This window comes from Peromyscus maniculatus, chromosome 6 (assembly GCF_049852395.1).
Source record: "Peromyscus maniculatus bairdii isolate BWxNUB_F1_BW_parent chromosome 6, HU_Pman_BW_mat_3.1, whole genome shotgun sequence".
NCBI classification, from domain to species: Eukaryota; Metazoa; Chordata; class Mammalia; order Rodentia; family Cricetidae; genus Peromyscus; species Peromyscus maniculatus.
In genome coordinates this window covers 78705443-78732564 of record NC_134857.1, presented here as the reverse complement: position 1 = coordinate 78732564, position 27122 = coordinate 78705443, and the positions used below count along the sequence as shown (strand labels likewise).

Sequence of the window (27122 nt, the reverse complement as noted above, 5' to 3'; positions counted from 1 at the left end):
CAAAGCTAGGCTGCCAGAAAGAAGAAAAAGCATGCAGGGTTTGGAGTTCCCGCAGAAGGGACGGAATGCTTGGATTCTGACTTCACTTCTGTTGCTGTGACAAATTCACTGGCCAGAAGCTGAATAAAGGGGAAAGAGTTTGGCATACTACCACAGGTTACAGTCTGTCATTCTGGGGAAGTCAAGGCAGGGACTTAAGAGACCAGTCACATCACATACACAGTCAGGAGAAGGAAAGTGCAAATGCATCCATGCCGCCTGCTGCTGCTTCTGGTCCCTGAAGTTTTCTTCTCTCTCACACCTTCTCATGTTGATTAAAAACAGCCATGCAAGCAGCCAACCTAGTCTACATAATTCCTTGTAAAGACTGCCTTCCCAGGTGATTCTAGGCACTGTCAAGATGATGGTTAAAACTAACCAGAAGAGGGCACTGTGTGACATCAGATAGTTCCTGCTGCATGTGCCCAAGGGTCTGCAGTGAGGACAATTAATCATTGCTGGTGTCTCTTCCCAGGCTTGCCTCACTAGACCTGAATTCCACTTTGCTGCAGTCACATGCATCAGGCCTCCACTTTGCTGCAGTCACATGCATCAGGCCTCCACTTTGCTGCTAGACTCTTGGAATGTCCCATTATCTCTTCTAATCCATCTGCCCCAGGATGCTTTCCAGTAAGCTGAAGTTAAATACTTACTGCTTTCCATAGCGTATTGAGTGGGGCCGGGGCCTGTCCCCTGACTGCCATTATTCATTGATAAAGCTCACAGTATGTGCTTCCCTCATCCAGCAGGAATACCAACCTCCCTTAGCACCTGACCGTCTCAGGACACTGTGCACCTTCTACCTAGAGCCCCTACCTGTCATATTTTTCTCCCTTTACTAGACTGTAAGTCTGGATCAGGGTTGGAGCACTGGGACAGGGCCCCGAGTTCACCATCAAATACCTTTTCTCAGATTTCGTACTTCTTTTCCATTAGATTGCATCTTTTTAAATTAAACCTCATATCGAGCTTTCTGAAGGGTCAGATTTCGATGAAGTGTGTACTGAGATCTCACACCAAGGAGAAACAGTTGAGTCACTGGAGCCTCCCACCTTCTGGTTAAGAAACAGGATCCACACCCAGCTGAGGAGCGGGGGCCACTCCCCCTCTTCCTTCAGCTGTGTGTTCTCACTCTGCTGCCCAAAGCTCACACTCCAGTATTTGGAGATCAAGGAACAAGTATTGTCTCTGGACATTCTCCTGCAGGTGGCCTCTTAAACAGACCATCTACTGAACACTCTGCTGGGTCCCCAGAGGTCACCCTAGCCTAGTGCTCAGCTGTGTCTGGCACCCAGGACACCCACTGTCTCTCAGCAAACCCTGCTAAGTGGTGTCCAGCCTCCTTACTCACTGGCCCACCTCCTCCTCCTCCACCTGCACTCTCCTCCTTTGCACCATCTCTCAGGCTGCCCTCCCTGCACAGACCCACCTGACAATCCTTTAAAGTCCCACCACATGTGTGAAGCTTTCCTGGACACCTTCTGCTCAACTCCATTCTCTTCCGTCATTTGTACATCACACTTAAACCTGTGGGTGAGCACATCTCTGAGCTTCCCTTATTCCTTGGCCACAGACTGCAGAATCCAGAGGAAAAGAGGAGGAGGCTCACAGGCTGGGGCAGCTGCCAATCTTCCTGTGCCTTTACTGCCTCCTTGTGGTGGATTGCATGTAGTACATGACTCCAGTGTGTAGGAGCTGTAACTGCCACCAGCAACTCTGTACCCAGACTGAGTAGGTAAGAGGGTGGGGTCTTTGTTATCCAAAGGATTCTATGGCCTTATGCTTGTCAGGCTAGACGCACAAACCAGGTCACTCTCCTTTCTTTCCGCTCACCCTTGTTAGAACTTGGGAGACTGCTTTCCCCTGAGAAAATGGACCAGTGAATTCAATGAGGGATTTAAGTTGGCTGAAATCAAGACTGAAGATCCTTTCTCCAACCCCACCATATCCTTTCCTTCTGAGCTAATGGAACAGGCTTGTGGAAAGTGTCCAGTTTACCCTGGGCTCATGGACACTCACTCTGTGTAAGATGATGGGGTGTACGAGCTCCAGTCCTCAGGTGCCCACAACCTGGGAGCCAGGTGAGAGCTCTTACTTGTGTCCTTGTGGGTGGTGCCTGAGCATCTCCCCTCCCTCTTATAGAGTGAATGCTAAAGCTACATCCTTAGTGAGTGTTTCCATTTCTCCTCACACAGTCCTAAAACATTGCTTGTCAGAGAAAATTCCCATTGCTTCATGAAGCGCAAAGAAAAGAACAATAAAAAGGTTTTTTTTTTTTCTCAAAGAACTGATGGATTAGGAGTCAAAACAGAAATATGTAGCTAGAAACCGTCCTTGGAATTTACTTTTACACCCAGAAACAGGTGGCTCTTCCTTTTATACCATAGAACACTGTCCAGTGAGCCGAACTGGGGCTCTCTTGGCCTGGCAGGGCAAAGGAAGCAGGACTGGCTGACAAAGGCAGAGCATCCACTTCCAGATGACCCCTTGCTAATGTGAAACCAAGTGGGGCTTCCTGAGCTATAAATGGCCTGCTTGAAAATGGTGCTTGTTTCTCTCTCTTGATATTGTAGTAACCAGGAAAACACTTTTAGGTTTGGTTTGCTGTATAGAACTTCATCATGGTTTTGTCTCCTGATCCTCATACAGAAGCTTAGTACCAATCAATGTCATCCTACGAACATTAATCAATGTGAGGTGAGAAAGAAATATTGATGCTGGATGTGACTTTCATGTTGTCTGTGATACCAAAAGGTAGGTGAGTTACTACCCAATTGTGACAGAAGACAGTTTTCTTTCCTCTATACTGTGTCCCCACAGCTCCCTCAGGTTGATGATGTCTGGTTGAGCAGACAGGCCCTCTTACAATTGTGGGTTCTGTAGTAAGCTACTGACTCTGTTATCTTGTAGGCCTCCCCTGTCCTGACAGGCTTCCTCAGCTCAGGGAAGCTGGGGGATGAGAGGGAGGGAGGGGAAGGAAAGATGCTAAGGCTATAGAAGGATATGGGCTTAAGAGATTGGGAAATGGAGGGAAAGAAAGGGAGGGCAGCTACATTTAGAGGTAGGGGTAGCAGATTTTCACATTGTACGCTCAGGAGGAGGTACATTTGGAGGAATTCATTACAAGGAGACTCTCAGATCATCTCTGATGCCCAGGGCCATTTCTAACAGTGTTACAGTCTACTGGGTAGCTCTCAATGCTTGTCCTGGTTCTAGAGAGCCCCATGTATAGGTGGTAAGAAGGGTAAGAAGGAGGGAGACAAAGGGAGGCAAGGCTCTTTCCTGGAGGAACAGACTATGTTCCAGGGCTGTGCTGTAGCCACTGACAACCAATATGACCTCCACCATTCAGTGGGAGGAGGTGGGCTTGAATTTCCTAAGACCATGAGCAAGATGTTGTCTGTGACCTGGTGATGCTGAACTGAGGCACCCCAGGTCAGTCATCTAGTCCATGCTTGGGCCCACATCCATGGGAGTGACATTCTGTTTTTATTCTGACTATGGCCTTACTTGGATATAGTAAGGAAAGCTGTAATCAAGATTCACCAAACCAACCTTCTCTGGATTAGTCATGAAACCTTTTTATTGTTCTTTCTTTGAGCTTCATGAAGCAATGGGAATTTTCTCAGACAAGCAATGCTTTGGAACTGTGAGAGGGGAAATGGAAACACTGATGAAATTCTAAGTTACAGGAGGCTCTGTTCAGTTCACCACCAGAAACTGAGCCTTTGGTCACAGCAGTTGAGGCACAGCCTGTGTGTCTCTGGGCAAGTGCTCAGGGCAAAAGTTTGGGTCAGTGCCTGGCAAGGCTTTGGTGACTGGAAGACAAGTTGGCCAGTGTGTCAAAGGGAACTGTAGGAGATGGGTTGTGTCTTAGACCCTTTCTGGAGGACCTGACAACTTCAGGGCCATGTCCCTGCCATAGTCACATCACTGAGTCTTTGTGTTCAGTGTCTCCTTGTGCTGCTCCACTAGTGACCCGATCCACTGTGAAGTTTTCTGTCTGGCTTCCTCCCAGCTGACAGGTGGCTCATAGCCCAGATCTCGCTGAGCTTTCTTGTAGGAGAAGGTGAACACACTATTTGACAGTGTGACCATATAGCGATTAAAAGGAGGCTGGTAATTGTAGATTGGATGCAGCAGGAAGCTCACAGTTTCCAACAGGAAGGCAAGCCAGTAGAGCATGGGCAGAGGAAGGCTCCAACTGGGATCAAGGTGGAACCCCCAGTCCTTGCTCAGGGCATAATATAAATCATCATAGCTTTGGTGAGGGGTGTCATCTGAGATGTAGTAGAACTGACCTTGGATGCTTGGTGACTTCTTGGGGTCTCGTAGGCCACTGGCTGCCAGAACGTGTGCCCAGGCTGCATTACTCACAAACACTGGGTTGACCACAGAGAATTTGGCAAAATTGTCAAGTGTGCCATTATTCTTGAGTGCTCTATTCACTGTGTATGAAATGTGTTGACTCCCTTCCCCATAGATGAATGGGAGTCTTAAGGCACAAGTATGCAAAGTGCCACCATCTTTCAGGGTGCACCCATTGGCTGCCAGCACTGCCTTCTCAGCCATCTTTTTGCTGTATGGGTAAGGATGAGATGATGTGCTTTCATGATTATCTTCTTCGCAGCCATTCTGGATGATGTCCTTGTAGGAGTTTGGTCCAGCCACAGACACTGAGCTGCTGTAGATGAAGACTGGGACACTGGCCTCCACACAAGCATCCAACAGGAGCTGAGTACCTGAGTATGGGAAGTTCACCATTACTGTTAGGAAAGAAGCTGAAGGGTCCACAGTGGAGTCAGATTCATCCCCACTTAATCCCCAGTGGAAGGACTACTACAGATCTAAACACATTCTTACCCGATCTTGACTCAAATTGCCATTCTGTAGCCACAGAATAAACCCCAAATTAAAAGAGGTGACATTGAGATTCTGAAAAGCAGGGACTTCTAGGTTTCTGAGTTTATAGAGCTATCTCTCTCTTTTTTGCTGTCTCTCCCTGTCTCCCTATTTCTGTCTTTCTCTTTCTCTCTCTGTTTGAATATAATTATTTTTCTTTTCCGTGTTGGGATCACACCTAGGCTCTTCCACATGGTAGACAAGGACCTTCCCACTGAGCCACTGTCCCAGTAAGCTTTCTGTTGCTGTGATAAACACCATGACCAAAGGAATATGGGGAGGGAACAGATTCTATGGCTTCTATGTTCGCATGGCAGTGTGTCACTGAGGAAAGTCACCCAGGAACAAAGGCAGAAACCATGGAGAAAAGTTCTTTACTGCTTTGCTTTTTCATGTGCTCATCTTGTTTACCTGTATAACTCAGGACCACCTGCCTAGGGGTGACACACCCCACAGTGAGCGGGCCCTCCCATATCCATCACTGATCCAAAAATAACCTACAGATATAACCCCTGACCAATCTGATGGGAGCCATTTCTTAGATGAAGTTCCCTCTTTTCAGGTGATTACTATTAATCAATCAAAAAACCAGCATTTTTATTCTGGAAAGGACTTCCCTAGATTTTTATTCTGGGAAATTATTCCTTTATGCTGTCTAGAAACTGACATCAATAAATTCCCATTATATTGAGGATGTTGCTCAGTGATTAAGCCTTTGCATTGTCTGCAAGGTTTGACCCCTGAGACAATAAAAAAATTCAAAAAGGCTCCTTCCCCAAATAAAAGCAAAGTTTCACTTATTTTCATGCATTTTGTTTAATTAAAGGAGGGCCAGTTTTTAATCCAAAAATTCAAGATACCGTAGTCTCAGAACTAGTTCAGAATTTACAGCATGCCCACTCAGGTATAGTATAGAGGCAATATGTCTTTATCTTATTTTATTTTATCTTATTTTTCAGATAGACTCTTATTCCTATGCAGTCCAGAGTGGGTTCCAAGGTATAATAATCCTGACTCAGCCTCCTAGGTGCTAGTATTACAGAATGGCACCACTATGTCTAGGCATGCAGTATACACTCATAATTAGAAATTAAAGGCTGGTATTTTTCTCCTTTAGTAAAGACTAAAAGAGAACTGAGAATCTGAGTATTCATGGCACCCACCTGCAAGGGAGGGTATGAGAGAAGTAACCAGGTAGAACTAATAGGGATCCTTTTGAGTTGGTAATGGCCATCCCCAAATAATTAGTTGATTTGGAAAGGGAGCCCAAGTCACTAAATTTGGAGGTCATGTGGAGGATACATGCCAAACAGGACCTTGGAAAACCATGATACTAAGAAGACTCACTTTTTTGGGGGTTCAGAGTGATCATATTATATAGTAAAGTCCTTTACTAAAGCATATTGCAAATCTCCTTTCCAAGGGCCTAAGCATTTAGGGATGAAGATCTGAGGAGGAGTCTTTCTGCCTTGGCTAGGACCAGTCTTCAAGAGTAGACTAACACTGTGGCCTTGTAAAAACTGGAAAACTGTTGCTGTAAGAAAGCAAGTGCTGGATCATTCTTCACCCTGTGGAGTGGCTTAGATAGCTCTCTACAGAGAAAAGGTCAGGGTCTGGTCCAGAGTGGCAGTGGATGGGTGAACATCAAGCACGTGGAGATGAAGTCCACTCACTATGGAATGGAGGAGCAGGAGAACGTCCTGGCTGTTGAAGTGTCTGGGTGTGGCTTTGTGTTTTCTCTCCTCTGACTACCTGTGGGGCCTCTGTTCCCTCCTCTCTCAGCCCAATCTCTTCTTCTAAACATCAAGGACAAAAGCCCTGAGTTCTGCTAGCTGGGCTGGCAAGCAGAGGCATCTGACAGACCCAGAGCACAGCAGGTGTTCCATGGCTGGCACTTCCCTGTCCCATGTCCTCATTCCATGTCCCCAAATGGTCCTATATGACCATTCTAATTTTCCCACTCTCTCCATATCCTCCTGAGACACTGTACCTTTCAGGTTGATATCCAGGACAGTCTGTCTGGGAATGGCACCCAAGATGTCAAGGGAGGCAGCGGTGTGGATGACAACAGAGACGCCCTGGCAGGCTCTCCTCAGGCACTGGGCATCCAGAATGTCTCCCTTCAGCACTGTCACCTTGGCTTTTGTCTGCAGCTCTGAGGAACACAATGCAGGTCATTGGGAAGCTTTCTGAACAGGTAGGAAGTTTCCAGACACAGTATCAGTGACCTAGGCCTCCAAGGGCAGTCAGAGTGAGGAGAACCTGGGGAGGAGGCCTTTCTACAGAAGAAACAATAAATAATCAACAGTCAGAATGTATCATTTGTAGGACAAGAGGAACCATCTGTGTCTAACCCTCCATTTGTAGAAAATTAATCTAAGCAGTGAAATTTGATTTATGTTTTGCACATAAAAACAGAGTTATGGGAATACATACAGTGATTAAAACAACCAGAGAGGCGGTGGTAGTTAAATGTAAAAAGGGAGAACTAGGATTTAATTGATAGAGAATGGAGAATCACTTGAGGATTCAGACTGAAGGAGAAACAGAGACAGAGTCCTGTAACAGTGCTCTCAGGTGGCAAATGGACAGGCATGAAGACATAAGAGTAACCTGAGCAAGTAACAGGTTAATCAGATTGTGTCCTCCAGAGTTCCAATGAAGAGGACCCAGAAGAGGGAGACATGAAGATGGAAAATTCAGCCCTGCCCCTGACAGGTCTTGATACTTTCTGAGTCTGGGCTGAGCACAAATGAAGAGTGAGCTAAATTACAAAGAGGAAACTGAAGCCCCAGTGAGAGAACTCTGAATGGGCTCCTATGATGGGTTTAGGTGAGCATTTCTTATTGGATAGATACAATGTAAATGAGGCCACCTCCAAGGAACCGTATTACATCCAGGGGAAATGGATAGATAGCTTTAGGTTCAATTTACAGGATGATACCAAAATCACAATATCACCCAAATTAGTTCACAAAATTGATGGTGTGTCACATGCAGCCTGTATCTATACCCCACACTGGCTTGAGCTTCATAATTTACACATGACTTTCTCAGTTTGCCATCTCCTTTCCCAGCTATCTCATGAAGTTAGGATTCTAGTGTCCTTGATGTAGGTTGGGGAAATTGCAGAAAGCGCTAGGACACACATCTTTCTAGTAAAGGCTCTATTGTCCCTCTGCCTCAATCTATTTATGCCCACTTCTCTATGCACTCTGTGAGCAAGACTCATTTGAAATCAACTCTTTTGAGACATCATGTCAACTAAATTTGAAATGAATGCCAAAGAATACTTTGATAGAAGCAGAAGTAGAAACCCAGAGCTGGAAAAATCTTTCTTGAGACCAATTACAACCTCTCCTGAATGTGTCTACTGTAACCCCTTCTCTCCCCTGTCAGGGAACCCCAAGAAGGCCTTAAAGTAGAGGATGATGGGGAAAAGCCTTCTGGGAAGGAGGCAAGTGCCAGGATGTGAGTCTCTTCCTGTGTGATTTCTCCTCCACTCTTCTTAGCAGCTGACTTTAGACAGACAGGGTCAGAAAACTTGCTGTGACAGGGCAGGAGGAGCCCAGATGCAGGACCAAGTAGACTCACACATCTGTTCTTGGGGGGTGTGGGGAGTCCTGAGATACCAGGAGGTGACATCTTGAGTGCTTTGTGGTAGAACCACATCTCTCAGCTTAGCCAAGACACCATGGACTTTGCAATTGTTCTTCACTGCCGCATCGTAGAGCTGATGCTCTGGTGTGAGCTGCAGTAGGAGAAGCTACCACAATCCAGCCTTTAAAAGGACAGAGGCTACCACCAGACATCCTAGACCCCTAACCTACTTTGTCTTCTTTTAACTGCAGGATCTATAGGCAGTCAGTAAACACTGTTGCACCCAAAGTCCAATGCCTCCAAAGACCATCAAGAGACCAACCTGAATACAAAAGCAAAGAGTCTTTTAAATTCACGAGTTCAAACCCAGATCCCTTTTACAACCATCACAGCAGTGGAGTGACAGTGACCTTAAGCAGTATCAGGATAGGAATTTTATAGTGGTTAGGGTGGGAGGTCTAGGGGAATTCCAACTCTGTAGAGTCACAAACTCAGGAGTGGTGCCTACTCCAGGTTGGAGATGCTTGGTTTGAACAGATTGGAGTGTTGCAGCTGCAAGGAAATTGCCATATTCTCTAGCAGTTTATGTCATGCGACTATATCATTTGCAGACCCACTTTCTCTGACAATGAGACATTCCATTTCTTATCTGCAGGAAACTTGCGACCCTCTGACAGCTATGGTATATAATCTGTCATATCCTTTAGGTTATGGTAGGGAATGTCTGGAAATCGTTTTTTATGTGGCTTTTAATTGTCTTGGTCAAGGGGCAGCACATCATCTGATGAGTTTCCCAGGGCCTGCAGCCCCCAGCCTAAACTTCTGGTGGGTTTCCCAGGGCTTGCTGGTCCCTGTCTGACCCTTCTCTGAGATGGCTGCAACCCTGTCATCCTCTCAAACATCTGTGTAGTCCCCTTGTGTATAGAGTCAGAAGACAAAATTTCCTTTGTTTGGGGGGGGGATCTCATGTGGGTGGAGAAATAAAGAGTTTTCACCATTAAGATGTCTCTGACACAATAGGACACCAGAAAGAATCTCTCCTCTTACTGAGAGGAGGGTGATTCAGTTGAGAAAAAAATGCCTCCATTTGATGCCCTCCTGTAGGGCATTTTCATCTTTAGTGATTCATGTGGAAGGGCACAGCCCATTGTGGGTGGTGCCATCCCTATGTTGTATAAGAAAGTAGGCTGATCAAGCCATGAGAGCAAACCAGTGAACCATACCATTTCATGGCCCCTGCATCAGTTTCTGGTTCCAAGTTCCTTCCCTGTTTAAGTCCCTATCCTGACTTCCTTTGGTTGATGAAGAGTGATATGGAAACATAAACCAAACAAATATTTTCCTCCCCAAGTTGTTTTTACTCATGGTGCATCCTCACATCAATAGTAATCATTACTAAGATTCTTTAGGTTATTTATTTCTTTGTTTGCTTGTTTGGAGACAAGGTGTCTAGGTTATTTGTAAGGAAGTTAACATAGTAAAAAAAATGAGGCAGAAATTTAAGGTTTATGTATTTTAGCATTTTGTTGTATGTAACAAATGGAAACAACTGAGTATGGAAGGGGAGTGTGACATGTTTTATAAGGGTTTATGAGGATATATATAAAATAGGAAAATGTGTCCAAAGAAGGCAGAGGTAGTTTTTTGGATTTTTTATTTTCTTTTTTTTGTTTGATTATTTGTTTCTCTAAATATAATGATGGTCCTAAATTACAAAAGAGAGATAAAACACAGAATGAAGGAAACAGTTGGACTAGTAGTGAATGGAAGTAGAAGCTGCAAAAGGATTTCAGAAAGGCATAGAACTTCTTGTAGGAGGCACAGAGGTCCTCATGCCCACAGATGAGCACTAGGGGAACCTGGAATGCTAGCACACATAGTTGTTCCTTCAAGGGAAGGAATGCATAACCAGTTGTCTGTCCAGAAAGCTGGGAGCAGATGTGCTTTCTAGTCTAGTCAACTTTGCATAGTCTGTGTGTTTGAAAATCAAACTCAGTCCTACCCAGACCCATATCATAGGTTGATTTTCCCAATCTATAGAACCCATCTCTATGGAAGGCATCCCATGTATTTTATGAAAGAGTTTCCATGTGATCATGTCTGATATGTATTTAGCTTACTTTGTTCCTTAAAGTTTATGTATGTATGTTTTATTGTGCACATGGGATTGAGTTACTTATCACCAGGAAAATATTTGCAAAATTGTGCTGTGCTTAAATACACCAAAATTAAACCATTCAGTGTCAGACTCCAGAAACTGAAATGAACACAAGCTATTTAGAGGTATTGAACTGCCTTCTTGCCTCCCAGGAACTGTTACCTATTAGCATTGGTGCTCAAAAAGACCCCTGAAACTTCTGGGACAGATGCACATGAGATCAAATAGACAATGAACAGATATCAAGGAATATTAGCACCTGAATAATCTTTCATTCTCCATGTTCACATTGGGAAGTTTTCCCTATAAACAAAAAGCATAGGGTTCAATAATCAATAAAGGGAAGAGCAAAACCAACAGGGGGTTCTTGCATCTGATCTTAATAGAGAACTGTGGCCCATCCCACACCTTTTTGGTGCAGGTTGGCCATCAATATTCTGACATCTCCTGGGTCCATAATTGTTTTGGTGATTTTTTGTGTGTTTTTTTGTAATTTTTACCAAATACTTTAGCATTTTATATAATTTACAAATTAAAATGTAATGTCTTTGATTTACTACTGACTTTGAGATTTCAGGAGGTCTTGAAATTCCAAGGGACCTATATGTTAGACCTATATTTTCAAATAAGCATTTATATATGTCCCAAAGTATTATAAGATCTCCAAAAATCTGACATTTTTGAACATATGTTTTGTTATCAGTATTCTTATAATATAACATTACTACATGCTTAAAACATAAACATATTAGTTATTTTCTAATTCCTTTAGGGAAAAAATGGAATTGAAATAATAATGTTGTTCTGCCTCAAAACTTTTAAAGTTTAAAGCTTAAAATAAAATTTGTTTGGTTCTTATTAGGTTTCTCTCTCTCTCTCTCTGTGTGTGTGTGTGTGTGTGTGTGTGTGTGTGTGTGTGTTTTACTTTTAAAATTGCTCTACTTCATTAAAAAAATTCCAAGGTCTGGTTAAACATCTGTGTGAGTTTACTATGTTCTGTGTGTCCTGGTGATTTCTTAGCTGCCAATGTTGCAACCATCTGCCTGGGCTCAGAATTGGCCTCTGGGATTTCTGGCCACTAAATCTAGTGTAATAACAGAGATTCGTAAATCATTTTGTTATAAATAATATTAAAGTTCTTTTGAGCTATTCTACTTAACTAAAAAAACAGTTGATGGAGTCAGGCATGGTTAAACATCTGTAAAAAAAATTAACTTAAAACTTATAATGCTATATTGGAGCTGTTCTGGGAAACAACACATGGTTCTCCACCATCTTAACTAAATGAAGTGTAGTAAGGAGGCTGGTAGGCATCTATCTTTGCTAGGGTTGGAGAAGAGGGAGGCCATGTGACTTCATTGCCATCTTAACTAAAGGTGACCACATGGAGTGGGCCTACTAAGGAGGCAACAACAGGTGTCCAAGATATTTTGGATTAGGATGTATTTTTGTTTGATAATTCCTGTCCTGAGAATAAGGTTTATGGAAGATAGATGTAAAACATTGCTAATTGAATGAGGTATTAAAGTAAGGAGGTTAGATATACATTCTTAAATCTGTCTGTGTTGGCCTGAACAGAACTTAGGTCAGGTGCTGTGGGATGTTCTGTATGGCAAATGTGTTGCTCTGATTGGTCAATAAATAAAATACTGATTGGCCAGTGGCTAGGCAGGAAGTATAGGTGGGACTAACACAGAGGAGAAAAGAAAGAACGGGAAGGCAAAAGGAGACACAGCCAGCCGCCGGCAGGACAAGCAGCATGGGAAGATGCCGGTAAACCACGAGCCACGTGGCAAGGTATAGATTTATGGAACTAGATTAATTTAAGCCATAAGAACAGTCAGCAAGAAGCCTGCCACAGTCATACAGTTTGTAAGTAATATAAGTCTCTGTGTTTACTTGGTTGGGTCTGAGCGGCTGTGGGACTGGCGGGTGACAAAGATTTGTCCTGACTGTGGGCAAGGTAGGAAAACTCTAGCTACAAATGGCACCCAACAAGTTGGCAAGAGTTTCCACTTAAAACCTGAGAAAAGATTCTAAAACAGAGCTAAAAACAGCTTCCTAATTGTCTCTCTCAAATGAGCGGCAGCCTGCCGGTCTGAGCTACTTGAGGGTTCCTGGCATTCCCGCTAGACCTGCAGTATGGCGGGAATGAGGCCTCTGTAAATGGCACATTAAGCTGCATGGTGGATTTAGCCTTTGCTAGTACAAAACAAAACAAAACAAAAAAACAAACAAACAAAAAAAAAAGAGGTTTCTGGGTTACCACTGCTTGGATAAAAGTATACACCCATGATAGCTCCCAGAGCTGGCAGAAAACATACCACCGCCATGTTGGAAAGCTGAGGTGGGCAGAGCCAGCAGCCATAGCGCCATTTCAGTCTTACAAATGTTGCAGTTTAAAACAATAGATTCACAATAAGACAGATTCAGATGTAATAGATTACAATGTGTGTAAAATATATGTAGGCTTGAAAGAGACAAAAAAGGTGATATATACAGTTATATAAACAAATACATAGTTTTAAAAAATAAAGTCTTTAAAGTGACAGTAAAATTAATATAAAAATTAAGCCACATAAAGATGAATATTACACAGAGAATCTGGATTGTGTTGTCTTTGGGATTTTTAACTGCAGAAAAACATTTGATTGTAAAAGATGTTGAGTTAAACCAACATGTATATATTAAAGATAACTTGACTTCAAAATTTGGATGTAAGGATGTGTTGCTTTGCAAAGGAGACTCTGCTTTTGTTCCCACAGAAAGCCAGAGGCTATGGATTTTTTCCAGATTAAGATACATCAGGTTTGACCAGCCAAGACCCCCTGAAAGGTCTCCGATGACACCATGGTCCAGATGATCCAACATCCAGAATGGTTTGAAGGCAACTGGCTCAGACAATACAGCCTCATGGACTATTCCATAATCCTAAAATTTTCTTTGTGTCCCCATAAGACATAGTGCCCCCCTCCAGCAGGAAGTAGTAAGAGAAGCTATGCCCAAATTCCCAAATTATATGTAATTTTACTTTGTTAAGGTTAAAACCCTCCTTTTTGAAAAAAAAAAAAAAAAAAGGTGGGGGAAGTGCTGTGGGATGTTCTGTATGGCAAATGTGTTGCTCTGATTGGTCAATAAACAAGACACTGATTGGCCAGTGGCTAGGCAGGAAGTATAGGCAGGACTAATAGAGAAGAGAAAAGAAAGAACAGGAAGGCAGAAGGAGACATAGCCAGCTGCCGCCAGGACAAGCAGCATGTGAAGATGCCGGTAAACCACGAGCCATGTGGCAAGGTATAGATTTATGGAAATGGATTAATTTAAGCTATAAGAACAGTTAGCAAGAAGCCTGCCACGGCCATACAGTTTGTAAGCAAAAAAAGTCTCTGTGTTTACTTGGTTGGGTCTGAGCGGCTGTGGGACTGGCGGGTGACAAAGATTTGTCCTGACTGTGGGCAAGGCAGGAAAACTCTAGCTACAGTCAGAAGAGAGCCTTTGCCAGACTGCTTACATTTTTCTCTTAGTGGTATATCTTGGCAGGGCCCACTGAAATGTACCCACATCACACTTGGTGTTTGTTTGAAGACTCTCTGAATGGGCAGGATTTGGATAGAGAGGCAGGAATGGGGTTTTTCAGACCATGCAGGGACAAGTTGGAAGTTCCAACTGAACAAGACCTTTGCAGCTATTGCTTGTTAAAACTCTGAAGGCTATTACTTTTAACACAACACTACTGGGCCAGTATCATAAGATGCTAATCATTCCTACAAAACAGATAAAATTTAATTTGACGATGGATTCCAAGTAAGTGTAGCCCAAGAACTATGCTTTTCAAACTTCTTTGTTGCTCAAGTGTGTCTTAAGTGTGTGGACACTGAGGTGTTGTGGTTTGCATGAGAATGGCTCCCACAGGTTCATGTATTTGAATACTTGGTCCCCATTGGTGGAAAGGTTGTGGGGCATTGCCTTTTTGGAGGCAGTGTGTCCCTGGACATGGCCTTTGAGGCTCCAAAAGACTTGCATCATTCCCAGTTAGTTCTTTGTCTTGTCTTGTGGGTCAAGACATGAGCTCTCAGCTATGGCTACAGTGTCATGCTGCCTGCTGGCTGCCCTGGTATCAGATAAGAGGTTTTATACAGACCCTATCTGACAAAGCCAAGGGATGGGCAGGTGGGATCCAAGCAAAAGGGTTAAATTAACTTGGAGAGTATGGAGAAAAAGATGTGTTCATAAGGGCCTCACACTAGAAGCAAGAGTCCTTCACAGGCTACATCCACTGAAGGATGTGAAAATGGAGCAGCTGGAAAATGATATAAACCCAGTGCTTGCACTTGGCCTGGGGTTGGGGAGAGATAGCAGAAAAACATAAGGTACCTCTCCAGTAAAGTCTGTAGACACTTCCTTTGAGGATGAAAGACAGAGAGGAGGAATGATGGGAAAGACATTGGAGGAATCCCCATGACACATATGAAGTCCACCTGATCCTCAGTGTGCTTCTATCCTGTGTATATGCTCTCTAGTCCCGCCACCTCTGTCCCTTTCTACCTTCTTCATCAATTTACCTTTATATTATAGTCACTTCCTGCTATGAACTTCACTCTCCCCTAGTCTTAAATAAAAAGAAACTACAAAGCTGATTGGGAATGTTCAAAGGAGGCAGGTTCGCACTCCTCAGGTCTCTAGTTTAACAATCTTTTGCTAGTGTTGCACAATATTGCCATGTTCAGAACCTTTAAGACACAAAGACTTCCAGCAAGGAGAAAACTGATCCTCAATGTCTAAATAGGAGAGCAGCCTGAAGGCCCAGGGCCTGCCCATGGCCATGTTCTCTGGTTCTGGATCATCCAGAATCCACTTTTTCCAACTATGCAGTGCCTTTGATGCTGTCTCAACTGTGATTGTTCCTGCTGAGGCTCATCACAGATCCACCTGTTTCTTACTTGGTGACAAGAAAGCCCTCCCCATACCCATTCCGTGTTTACCATCCTCCAGGTCACTTACTGGATAATTCCTCCTTGTGTTTTGGAGTGAAGGACCTGAACAAAGCCCTGACCTCCTTCAGCTCTTTCTCCTGAGCCAACATGCGGATGATCCTCTGGCCCAGAAACCCTCCTGCTCCCGTCACCAGGCAGCTCCACCCCGGCATGGTCAACACAGGACACAGATCTCAGTGACCACAGGTGTGGTGTAATGTCACCCTGGGGAGGGATAGAAAGAGAAGTGCAATGGGTACAGAGTCATGGGGTTCCTACTATGATGACTTAGTAGAAAAAGATGTCCTCAAGGTGGTTCTTGAACATTTCTCTCATAACATCACTTCCATGATTCCAAAATGTCTGGGTCTTCTTCAACAAACAAGCAAAAGATCAGTTCTGCAGCAGACACCAGATGTGCAACCTCGAAGTCAGGTCAGCTTTGACACTGAGACACTGTCAGACCTCACATGTCAGGCTGTGCCCCAAGGTTGTCCCTCTCACATGAGACGCCACTTCCAAGCCTCAGACTGTCTTACCTGTGCTTCTGAGAAAGCGTGCACACACTGGGGTCCTACAATTCCTCACTGCATATGACTAATTCCTGTAGCTCCTCTTGGACTTCATCGACCAACGCTTACATCAGCTGATGCTGTTTCCTCAAACTAGAAGCCTCTGAGTCCTCATCTGAATAGATCTCAGCTGAACTTCTGCTAAAAACTAAAAGGTTAAAAGATTAAAAAGAGGTCTAGTTCCTGGTCCTCATGCCTTATATACCTTTCTGCTTCCTGCCATTACTTTCTGGGATTAAAGACATGTGTCACCATGCCTGGCTGTTTCCAGTGTGGCTTTGAACTTGCAGAGATCCAGATAGGTCTCTGCCTCAGAAATGCTACAATTAAAAGTGTGTGTGCCACCATTTTCTTGTCTCTATGTGTGTCTAGTGGCTGTTCTGTTATCTGACCCCAGATAAGTTTATTAGGGTGCACAATATATTGGGGCACACAATATAGCCACAAACTTCCTATTAAGGATATTACAAAGGATATGGAGGAAGAAGAGCACAGGGTGTGGAATGAGAAAGGGGAACAAGGCTTCTACCTTCTTGTTTGATGTGCTAACTCCAAGAATGTCTAACTGTTCAGCTACCCAGGATCTTAGAAGGCTGGGCCTTCCTGCATCAATTGAAAATCAAGACAATGTCCCACATGTCAATCTCATGTTGGCAATTCTTCAGTTGAGGTTTCCTTTTTTCAGATGACTCTAGGTTATGTTGGGTACAAGCAAGGGTAATTAAACATGGCCAAAAGAATATTTGCTCAGTGTGTTAGCTGTAATACTCCTGATTTCTTTCTCAGTCTATTCGTCATTTATATACAAGAGGGTTCCTTATTTATGTGAGTTAATTTGGTATCCTGCTACTTTGCTGAAGTTATCTGTAGGAGTTATCTCGTGGAATTTTTATGATCACCTAAGACTATCCTATTATCTGCAAATAAAGATATTTTGACTTCTTCCTTTTCAAGATGTATTTCCTTCATCTTCATCAGTTGTGTTATTGCTGTAGCCAAGACTTCAAATACTGTATTGGATAGTGATGGAGAGAGTGGACAACCTTGTCTTGTTCCTGATGTTAGTGGAAAAGCTTTGTGTTTCTCTTCATTTAAGTTGATGTTGGCTATCTGTTTGCTGTATATTGCCCTTATTCTGTTGAGTTATGTATGTTCTTTTTATTCCTGACCTTCTCTTCATTAAGTTGATGTTGGCAAATATTCCAGTGCAGGACTGTGGTAGAGGGAGCTAAGGTGCACAAATTTGGGGGAGGCAGAGAAGCCACACAGGGTTACAGCTGTCAGATAGTTCTCCCACCATCCTTAAAGCCTCAAATTGCACTTTTCAAGTGAGAAAATTTGCTGAATTCTGAGGGAAAAATTGAGTGGAAGCCTAGGAATTTGGATCAAACTTAGTAATGCTTCTGCTTGTGAAACAAGAGATCCCCCAGGAGTGTAACCTGAAGCAAGAAGTAGTTGAGAAACTACATTACAGGGAGTGGGATGAGCTGCCAGAAGGGACACTCCTAGAAGAACCTTGGTATAGATGCTGGGTTTTCATTTGATGATAAAGGATGGTTCTCCCACCACTATACCTTAAAAAAACTTTGTTTCTTTATTTTACATGCCAGCCACAGTTTCCCCTTCCTCCTCTCCTCCCAATCCTTCCCCATAACCCCTCCCTGTTCCCCCTACCCAATCCACTCCTCCTCCATTTCTGTTTAGGAAAGGGCAGCCATCCCATGAATATCAGCAGAGCATGACATATGGAGCTTCCCTAAGACTCAGCACCTCCCCATATATTAAGGCTGAGCAATGAGGAGTAGGGTCCCCAAAGGCAGTAAAAGGGTCAGCTTCCCTCTTGCTGTCCCGCCCTCCATGTGCTCCTCTCTCCCCTTTTCTCTTATACAGTACAGTGATTAATTTTTCCACCATAGACTCCAGGTGGCCTCTGCTTCTTGATTCTCATCATGATTTTGCAACTCACTCACCCTAAGCAGTACCTTCAATTCACATTTACATTTATGTTAAGAGCATTCTGCCTCTTCCCTCATCTTCCCTTCTTGTACTAGCTATATGATAAATCCTGTGTCTACTGTACTTGTTTTTCTGTTTATTCAATAAGAATTGCCTACCTGATCAGATACTGTTGACATTGAGGTGAAATGTGTCCCCTCAGCACAGAAACCAGGTGAATGGCACTCAATGTATGTATAAGGACAGTGCAATTAGCTGTGAATAACACATGGAGGTGGTAAAGGGAGAAGCTTTGTGGAGTGGGTAAGGAGTTGAGAAGATTGCCTTAGCAGAAGACACATCTGTCACTTCCTCTGTTCGTAAATTGATACCTATTGTTTACACATATTGGGAGCCAAATCTGAGAACATGAGTGAGTCCCCCAATTTCAGATTCAAGCATTTATCTCAAGGGCCTTTCAAGAGCCTTTCCTCTGAAAGACTCCAAACTCTCTCACCCCTGTCACGAGAAGAAAGGAGAACAGAAAACAGTTAAAGATATTCAAGACATGGAGCCCTCCAGAACAGATGGAAGAACCATTGGCAACAGAGGTAATTGCTTGTCTCATGGTGAAAAGATACCTACTGTGGGAATAGCAAATGGGAAGCTCACCCATGTAACTGGAAACCTCACAAGGCAATAACTGTGTAACAAGTATTAGTTACTTTGTATTGCTGTTGCAAGACATCACAGCCAGAGTAACTCATAAAAGACAGCATTGAATTGGACTCACGTTTTGTTTCCTGGGGTTGGAGATCAGGATGGCAGCAGGCACAGCAGACAGCTCCCTTCTTGATCCGGAAGCACGAAGCAGAGTGCCCACTAGGAGCAGCAGCTGTTCAAAGTCCACCTCAGAGACACCTCCTCCAACAAGGCCATATATCCTAATGCTTTCCTCACATTTCCACCAAAGGGGACCAAGGATTCAAGCATGTGAGTCTATGAGGTCATTCTCATCCAAAGGCCACCAATGCTGTCAAGCTCCAGCAAGACTGTTTCAGCAGGGCCTCCCTGGTCATTTCTGTCAGTGTTTTAAGAACCTTATTTGAGATTACATTTGCTTTCTCTCCTACTTGGGCTACTCTAGTCATTTCTGATGGGTAGTGTAAGGCACTGGTTTGATGATTTTTTTCCTTGTCTTTATGCCACTTCTCCCTGTCTGCTACTTTTTATTTGTAATGTTATTTTGCTAGCTATATATTTAATAAAAAGCCACTGATTCAATACTGAAAGGATAAGTATAATAGACCATTTTTCTATACGGCACATAATTCATGCAATTTTCAAAATCCAGTATATGCTGTTTCTATTTTTGAAGATGTTATTATAATAAAAAGGAAAAGGTGAAAATAAGAGTTAAAGAAAAGAGTGTATCTGGCCATTGCCACTGTGAGGCTGAGTTCAGAACTTGACAAGTGAGCTGGGGATGTGATGGGATGAGTGGAACCTCACCCCATGGAGACCTGGCCTCTCATTCTCAGTGGGTAGAAAAACAGTGGGAATAAATGCCTTTTGCATTCAAAACTTCACTAAAGGGTTAACATTTAAAGGTTTTGGGCTCTTTTTTTGCTTTTTTTTCCATGCTTTCTCCTAATAACAAACAGAGTTCACTGTTCATGTTTATTTTGGAGTTCCTTTGTGTTAGCTGGCACTAACCCAATGTCACCTCTTGTAAAACTCAGACTTTTGTTCGAGAAAATCAGTGTGTGAGAAAAACATTTAATGAAATCTATGCAACAATTAAGTGTGCATACCTAATTGCAAAACTCTTATACTTTAACAGCTTTCTGGGCAGATAATCTTAATTTCTTATGTGATGTCACACATGCAATTTAGTTTCAATTCTTTTTAAAACTATTTTATTGATTCTTTGGAATTTGATACCTAATATTTTGATCATATTTATGTCAAATCCCTCCCCTTAACTTTGCCCAGATTCATCCCCACTCAACACATCAATGGATGGAATTAGAAAAAAAGTCATCCTGAGTGAGGTAACACAGACCCCAAAAGACAAATATGGCCTGTATTTGTTTATACTTTAGCTGTTATGTCTTTGATAAGCAGGCTATGATCTATATAACCACAGAGGTTAGGTATAGATAAGGAACTAGGGGTGAGAGAGAAGGAATTCCCTGGGAAGGGGAAATAGAACAGATAGTTATGGATGAATGGGGAGGGATGGGAAAGGGAGGATCAAATGGGGAGGAGAGGAAAGAACAGGCAAGGGAGGGAATACTGGGAGGGATGGCTAAAACTAAGTGCCATTTGAAAGGTCATATGGAAACCTAATACAGTGGAAACTTCTTAAAATACAACTTGTATAAAATAATTCTAAATTGGAATCACGAATAACAGGGGAGACAAAGCCCCAACTAGACATCTGTTACCACCAAATGAATGTTGAGTGCTGGAATGGATTACATCTAATCTAATTTGGTTGTTGGCCAAAGGGACCCCATCACAACCCCTAATTAAGCCAGGCTATTGCCAAGGCTGTTGGTTGTTCTCCACAAACTGATGGTAAGGTCTTACTGTTGAACAGCACTGTCAGACCTGACATGTCAGGCTGTGCCCCCAGGTTGTCCCTCTCACATGAGATGCCACTTCCAAGCCCCAGACTGTCTTACCTGTGCTTCTGAGAAACCGTGCACACACTGGGGTCCTTCAACCCCTCACTGCATATGGTTAGTTCCTGCAGCTCCTCTTGGACTTCATGGACCAATGCTTACATCCATTCGCTTCTGTAGCACAAATTTTAAAGGATCTTATAAATGAAAACAAACCCAGAGCCAGGTATTGGGGTAAAAGCTGAATGATCAGAGAAACAGAACAAGCCACAGCTACCCTCGCCTTGCCAACGTCTCAGCTGACCCTGTTTCCTCAAACTAGAAGCCTCTGAGTCCTCATCTGAATGGATCTCAGCTGAACTGTTGCTAAAAGCTAAAAGCTTAAAAAATTAAAAAGAGCTCTAGTTTCTGGTCCTCATGCCTTATGTACCTTTCTGCTTCCTGCCATCACTTCCTGGGATTAAAGGTGTGTTGTGGGAGTCCACAACTGACTCAGTTTCCCAGTTTGAATCTGAAGTCTATTCTGAGACAATGGAATTCAGGCTTGTTTGCTTCAAGGCTGTGAGAAAGTTCTGATTAGCCCAGAAAGTCTTATTAAAGGGCTGTGAGAACGTCCTGATTAGCACACAAGAAGGAATACACTAGCTAGCTAGATGCAGTCTGCTGATGCCAGCCAGAGGTATATTGAGATAGAAAAAGAAACTGTCTGGTTCTTGACTCAAGCCAGGATAGATAGTGGCTGAATGCCTGTGCTGTGTTGTTCTACCTCTGTCCTTCAAAACTGTACATAAGCTGGCTGTGAAATAAACTCAGGTCTGTCCTGCATTGACCGGCAGACCTCCCAACTCTTTTCTGTCTTCTTCATTGTCTCTTCAATCTGTATGTCTCTATCCAGCTACCCAGCTGACTATCGGCTGGCTCTGACAGCTTGTGTCACCATGCCTGGCTGTTTCCAGTGTGGCTTAGAACTCACAGACATCCAGATAGATCTCTGCCTCCGGAATGCTAGGATTAAATGTGTGTGTGCTGTCATTTTCTGTCATCCATGTCTGTCTAGTGGCTGTTCTGTTATCTGACCCCAGAAAAGTTTATTAGGCTGCACAATATATTGAAGGGACACCATATCACCCCAAGTTTCCTATGAAGGATACTATAAAGGATACGGAGGAAGCAGAGCACAGGCTGAGGAATAACAACAGGGAACAAGGCTTCTACCTTCTTGTTTGATGTACTAACTCCAAGAATGTCTAACTGTTCAGCTACCCAGGATCTTAGGAGGCTGGGCCTTCCTGCATCAAGACAATACCCCTCAGGTCAACCTGATGTAGGCAATCTTCAGTTGAGGTTTCCTCTTTTCAGATGACTCTAGGTTATGCTGTGAACAAGCAAGGGTAATTAAACATGGCCAAAAGGGTATTTGCTCAATGTGTTAGCTGTAATACTTCTTGTCATTGTTCTTATAAACTTTTCTTTGCCCCAATACTTTGAGCAGCTCACAGTTAAATGCAGAGCATGTATATGCTCATCTGAAAAACACGGCAATATTTATTGTAATAAGCAGATTCTGATCATGTGTTTGTTGGTTTGTTTGCTTAGATTGACATCAGTAGGTGAGAAAATCACCTTATGATAGAAACTCTCTAAGGCTTGTCCAGTGTACAGCCCATAGGCCCATGTGGCCAAGGAGGTCTATAAATTCAGCCAACAGAAAGTTGAGAATTTAATTTGGACATTACGAAAAGTTCATTCCACTTTTTGACTCCATTATGGGGTGACCATGAACTTTGTAGGTGACCAAGTCTGGTTGCAGTTTCCAAAGTATGGACATATCTGCATGGTAGGAGCTCAAAGCCTTTCTGGTGGTTAAGGTCCATACAAAGCCCAGTGTAGGTCCCACATGGGGCTATTTTTGGAGAGCCTTTCTCTATAACCACAACAGCATTTACTCTAGATGTTAGTAAATTGCAAAAACTCTGGGTTTGGTGTCCCGGGTTTTGGCACCAAAATGTTAGTAAATTGATGGCTGAAACTGCAAGGAGACAGTTCAGCCCTAGAGGGCGAGGTATCCCAGACACCTAGAGCTACTCAGAACAAGAGCTCTGCCCTGAAGGTGTCCTGGACACCTGGAGCTGTTTAGCATAATTCTGATGTCTGGGACTGCAAAGAAACAGCCCAACCTTGGAAAGGAAATTTTTCTGACTTCTTGGGAGAGTCAGGCCTGGAACTACTTCAGCAAGGAAGGGTATCCTGACTCTTCAGGAAAGTCAGGGATATACCTGGTGTGGTGGCGGATATTCTCCCAGCAGGACACAGCAATCCTGCTCCTCTCCTGGAGAGCCACAATCTCTGGCTCAGTGTTACCAGCTCTCTCTTGGCTCAGTCCAGTATGGGACATCTTACCAAGGTTCTTCTGTTCAGCTCCCCCTTGCTCAATCTACTATGGGATGTCCCAGCAAGGTTCTTCTGTCACCAGTGAATGAAGATCTTCACCCAAAACTCTTTAGAGAAAGAGGATTATTTGGGAAGGAGGAGTCCAGGAGAGTAGCTGCCTCTAACCAGGGTGGAGAGAACAGCTCACAACTGACCGGACAGGGCAGTTTATATAGGATGTCTAGGGGGCAGCATCAACTGTGATTGGTTAGTTTTTTTTTTTTTTTTTTTCTGCCCAGGGATTGGACAGTTTTGTGGGCAAGGGGTAGAGATGGCCCTGATTTCAGGGCCAAACTGTATTTCTTTCACTGGCCTTTCTTGGCTTTTTGACACTACCTCTAAGGCCAGAGCATATTTCTTTCACTGACTCTGATTCTAGGGGCCAAGAGTGCTATTTTGGTACTAGTTTCAGAGTCGGGGCATATTTCCTGGGTTCTGGGTTTGGGGATAAAGTGTTCATTTTTCTGGCTCAGGTCTCAAACACAGGTTGTGTTTCTTTCCCTGGTCCTGGGCCCTAGGGCCAGGATTCTGCTGTCCTGCTCTGTCATTGGTTGGTTTCACAAATCAGTTGGACAGGGGCAGAGATGACTCTGATCTGAGCTAAACTGTGTTTCGCTCACTGGCCTTATCTGAGCCATTCTTCCCTAATTCTGGGCTCCAGGTCAGGATGGGTTTCTCTTTTTTCTTTTTCCACTATTATTTAAGACCTTTATTAACAGGTGCTTGCAGTTTGTTGACTTTTTAAAAAAAAATCAAGTTGTAAACTTTTTTTACAAATTAAAAATGAAGTTCTTAAAAATCTCAACTTGACCAGATATGAAACAATTTAAAAGCCATTAAAGGTGTATTGAGAAAAACCAGACCTTTAAAAAAAACACATTTGTCATTACCAAAAAGAGACATCTTTAAGTAAAAATAATAAAAACCCCATGCTGCATAGATAATGCAGATAGTTCTAGTGTATCTGGTCAACAGGCAAAAAGCAAGCACTTAAGGTCTTCAGCTCCAATCTTTGTTCATTTCTTATTACTGGAATTTCATGCCATTTCTTCTTGTTGGATGACCAAACCGGATGATGGTAGAGATGGTAAACCGGCATTTACTCAGCCCCGCCCTGCTCAGCCTTGGGAGCGGATGAATTCTCAGCTGGTGGATCGGCTGCTATTGTCTCTTTGCCGTCTTGTGGTTTAGGGTCCTCCGGGTGTCTGTGTCGGTAATTGAAGTTGAGGCGGTACCGACATTGAGGTGACTGCTGACCTTGGGTCTCGTCTCCTTGATTTTCCTTGTCCTCTTCATTGCCATCCTCTCTAAGCTGTCTTTGGCGAGGAGGGCCCCTGCGGAATCGTGGTCTGTAACCCCGATACATATTCTGTCTCACTGGTCTACCTTGCTCTCCTGTGCCCTGGTTGTCAGCACCCTCCATCACTTCTCCTTGCACTGGAGGGTTGGAATACTGTGGTCGACGCCCATAGGGTCTCCTCAAGTAGTAAGGTGGGAACCTTCAGGAGCACTTCCCGACCACTCATTCTTTTCCCCACTCTCACTATTCTGGTAATTTTGGGGGTAATTGTGTGGAGGACCCCTACGATGTGGATAGCGTCTATAATGGTTACGGTCTGCTGCGAATTTACTGCCTTTGGAACTCCACCAGGTCCTGGACCATTTGCTGCCTCCGCACCCTTTTCTCCTTCAACAACATAGAAGAAGGAGAAGAATGCCAACTCAAAGGCACAGAAAATATATTCAACAAGATCATAGAAGAAAACTTTCCCAACATAAAGAAGGAAATGCCTATGAAGATACAAGAAGCCTATAGAACACCAAACAGACAAGATCCCCCAAAAAAATCCCCTCGCCACATAATAATTAAACAACTAAACATACAGAATAAAGAAAGAATATTAAGAGCAGCAAAGGAAAAAGGCCAAGTGGCTTATAAAGGCAAACCCATCAGAGTAACACCCGATTTCTCAATGGAGACTTCAAAAGCCAGAAGGACCTGGACAGATGTAATGCAGACACTAAAAGACCATGAATGCCAGCCCAGACTAATATACCCAGCAAAACTTTCAATCATCATAGACGGAGTGAACAAGACAGAGCCAGATTTAAACAATACTTATCCACAAACACAGACTTACAGAAAGCACTAGAAGGAAAATTCCAACCGAAGGAAGTCAGATAGATACACCCTCGAAAACACAGGCAATAGATAAAGCCACAGCAGTAAACCCCAAAGAAGAGAAGTACACACACACACTACCAACAAAAAATAACAGGAATGAACAATGACAGGTCACTAATATCCATGGACTTAATTCACCTATAAAAAGACATAACCTTACAGAATGGATACGAAAGCAGGACCCATCTTTCTGCTGCATACAAGAAAAACATCACAAATTCAAAGATAGACACTACCTAAGAATAAAAGGCTGGGAAAAGACTTTCCAATCAAACAGTCTTAAGAAACAAGCAGGTGTAGCCATCCTGATATCCGACAAAATAGACTTCAAACTAAAATCAATCAAAAGAGATCAAGAAGGGCATTACATACTCATCACAGGAAAGATCCACCAAGATGAAGTTTCAATTCTGAACATTTATGGCCCAAATACAAGGGTACCCACATATGTAAAAGAAACATTACTAAAGCTTAAACCACATATAAAACGCCACACATTAATAGGGGGAGATCTCAACACCCCACTTTCATCACTGGACTGATCTCCCAAATTGAAACCTAATAGAGAAATAAAGGACTTAACTGATGTCATGGCCCAATTGGACCTAATAGATATCTACAGAACATTTCATCCTAACAAAAAAGAATATACCTTCTTCTCAGCACCCCATGGAACTTTCTCTAAAATCGACCACATACTTGGCCACAAAGCAAATCTCAACAGATACAAAACAATTGGAATAACCTCTAGTGTCTATCAGACCACCATGGTTTAAAGTTAGATTTCAACAACAACAAACACTACAGAAAACCTACAATCTCATGGAAACTGAATAATGCTCAACTGAATCACCAATGGGTTAAGAAAGAAATAAAGAAAGAAATTAAAGACATCCTAGAGATCAACGAAAAATGAAGACACCACATACCCAAACTTATGGGACACTATGAAAGCAGTGCTAAGAGGGAAATTCATAGCACTAAATGTCTACATAAAGAAGTTGGAGAAATCTCACACTAGTGACTTAATAGCACACCTGAAAGCTCTAGAACAAGAAGAAGCAACATCTCCCAGGAAGAATAGATGCCAGGAAATAATCAAAGTGAGAGCTAAAATCAATAAAATAGAAACAAAGAGAACAATACAAAAAAATTAATGAAACAAAGAGTTGGTTCTTTGAGAAAATCAGCAAGATAAACAAGCCCTCATCCAAACTAAACAAAAGACACAGAGAGAGAATCCAAATCAACAAAATCAAAAATGAAAAGGGGGACATAACAACAGACATTGAGGAAATCCAGAGCATCATCAGGTCATACTTTAAAAACCTGTACTCCACAAAACTGGAAAATCTAAAAGAAATGGATAATTTTCTGGATAGGTACCACATACCTAAGTTAAATCAAGACAAGATAAACTATTTAAATAGTCCAATAACCCCTAAGGAAATAGAAACAGTCATTAAAAGTCTCCCAACCAAAAAAAGCCCAGGACCAGATGGTTTCAGCGCAGAACTCTACTAGATCTTCAAAGAAGAGTTAATACCAATACTCTCTAAATTGTTCCACACAATAGAAACAAAAGGAACATTACCAAACTTCTTCTATTAGTCTACAATTACCTTGATTCCTAAACCAAACAAGAATACAAGAAAGAAAGAGAACTACAGACCGATCTCCCTCATGAACACTGATGCA

The 27122-nt window shown here is 43.0% G+C and overlaps 2 protein-coding genes across 11 annotated transcripts in view; one reads left to right on the top strand and one right to left on the bottom strand.

Moving 5' to 3' along the window:
* Positions 1 to 27122, top strand: part of LOC121826335 (uncharacterized) — a 187933-nt gene that overhangs the window by 68957 nt on the left and 91854 nt on the right. For 2 of the 8 annotated variants that reach the window (XM_076574692.1, XM_076574694.1), the window contains one exon: positions 1882 to 4981. The exons of 5 other annotated variants lie outside the window; for them this stretch is intronic. In XM_076574692.1, the coding sequence (XP_076430807.1) occupies positions 1882 to 2067 (186 nt within the window). In that variant the 3' untranslated portion in view covers positions 2068 to 4981. Of the gene's footprint in view, positions 1 to 1612; positions 1775 to 1881; positions 7774 to 13464; positions 14469 to 27122 lie in introns of those variants that run through there. One more of the 8 variants, XR_013052254.1, reaches the window with a different exon arrangement.
* LOC102917248 (NADPH-dependent 3-keto-steroid reductase HSD3B3-like) lies at positions 3596 to 19130 on the bottom strand. 3 transcript variants are annotated; one of them, XM_042270177.2, is made up of 4 exons: positions 18973 to 19130; positions 15701 to 15897; positions 6932 to 7096; positions 3596 to 4781 (listed from the first exon to the last, which is right to left on the bottom strand). In XM_042270177.2, exons 2-4 carry the CDS (start codon positions 15843 to 15845, stop codon positions 3970 to 3972), a joined length of 1122 nt encoding a protein of 373 aa, XP_042126111.2. In that variant the 5' UTR covers positions 15846 to 15897; positions 18973 to 19130; the 3' UTR covers positions 3596 to 3969. The 3 variants fall into 3 exon arrangements, with proteins under 3 accessions (XP_042126111.2, XP_076430800.1, XP_042126113.2); XM_076574685.1 differs by lacking the exon at positions 18973 to 19130 and adding an exon at positions 16212 to 16387; XM_042270179.2 differs by lacking the exon at positions 6932 to 7096.

Excerpts from the sequence above, each read along its gene's own strand:
- LOC102917248 (XM_042270177.2), bottom strand. The coding sequence starts at position 15,845 with ATGCCGGGGTGGAGCTGCCTGGTGACGGGAGCAGGAGGGTTTCTGGGC. Across the intron at positions 7,097-15,700 it reads ACACAAGGAGGAATTATCCA|AGCTGCAGACAAAAGCCAAG; the intron begins GTAAGTGACCTG and ends TGTGTTCCTCAG. Across the intron at positions 4,782-6,931 it reads CCTGGATATCAACCTGAAAG|GTACTCAGCTCCTGTTGGAT; the intron begins GTACAGTGTCTC and ends TCCCATACTCAG.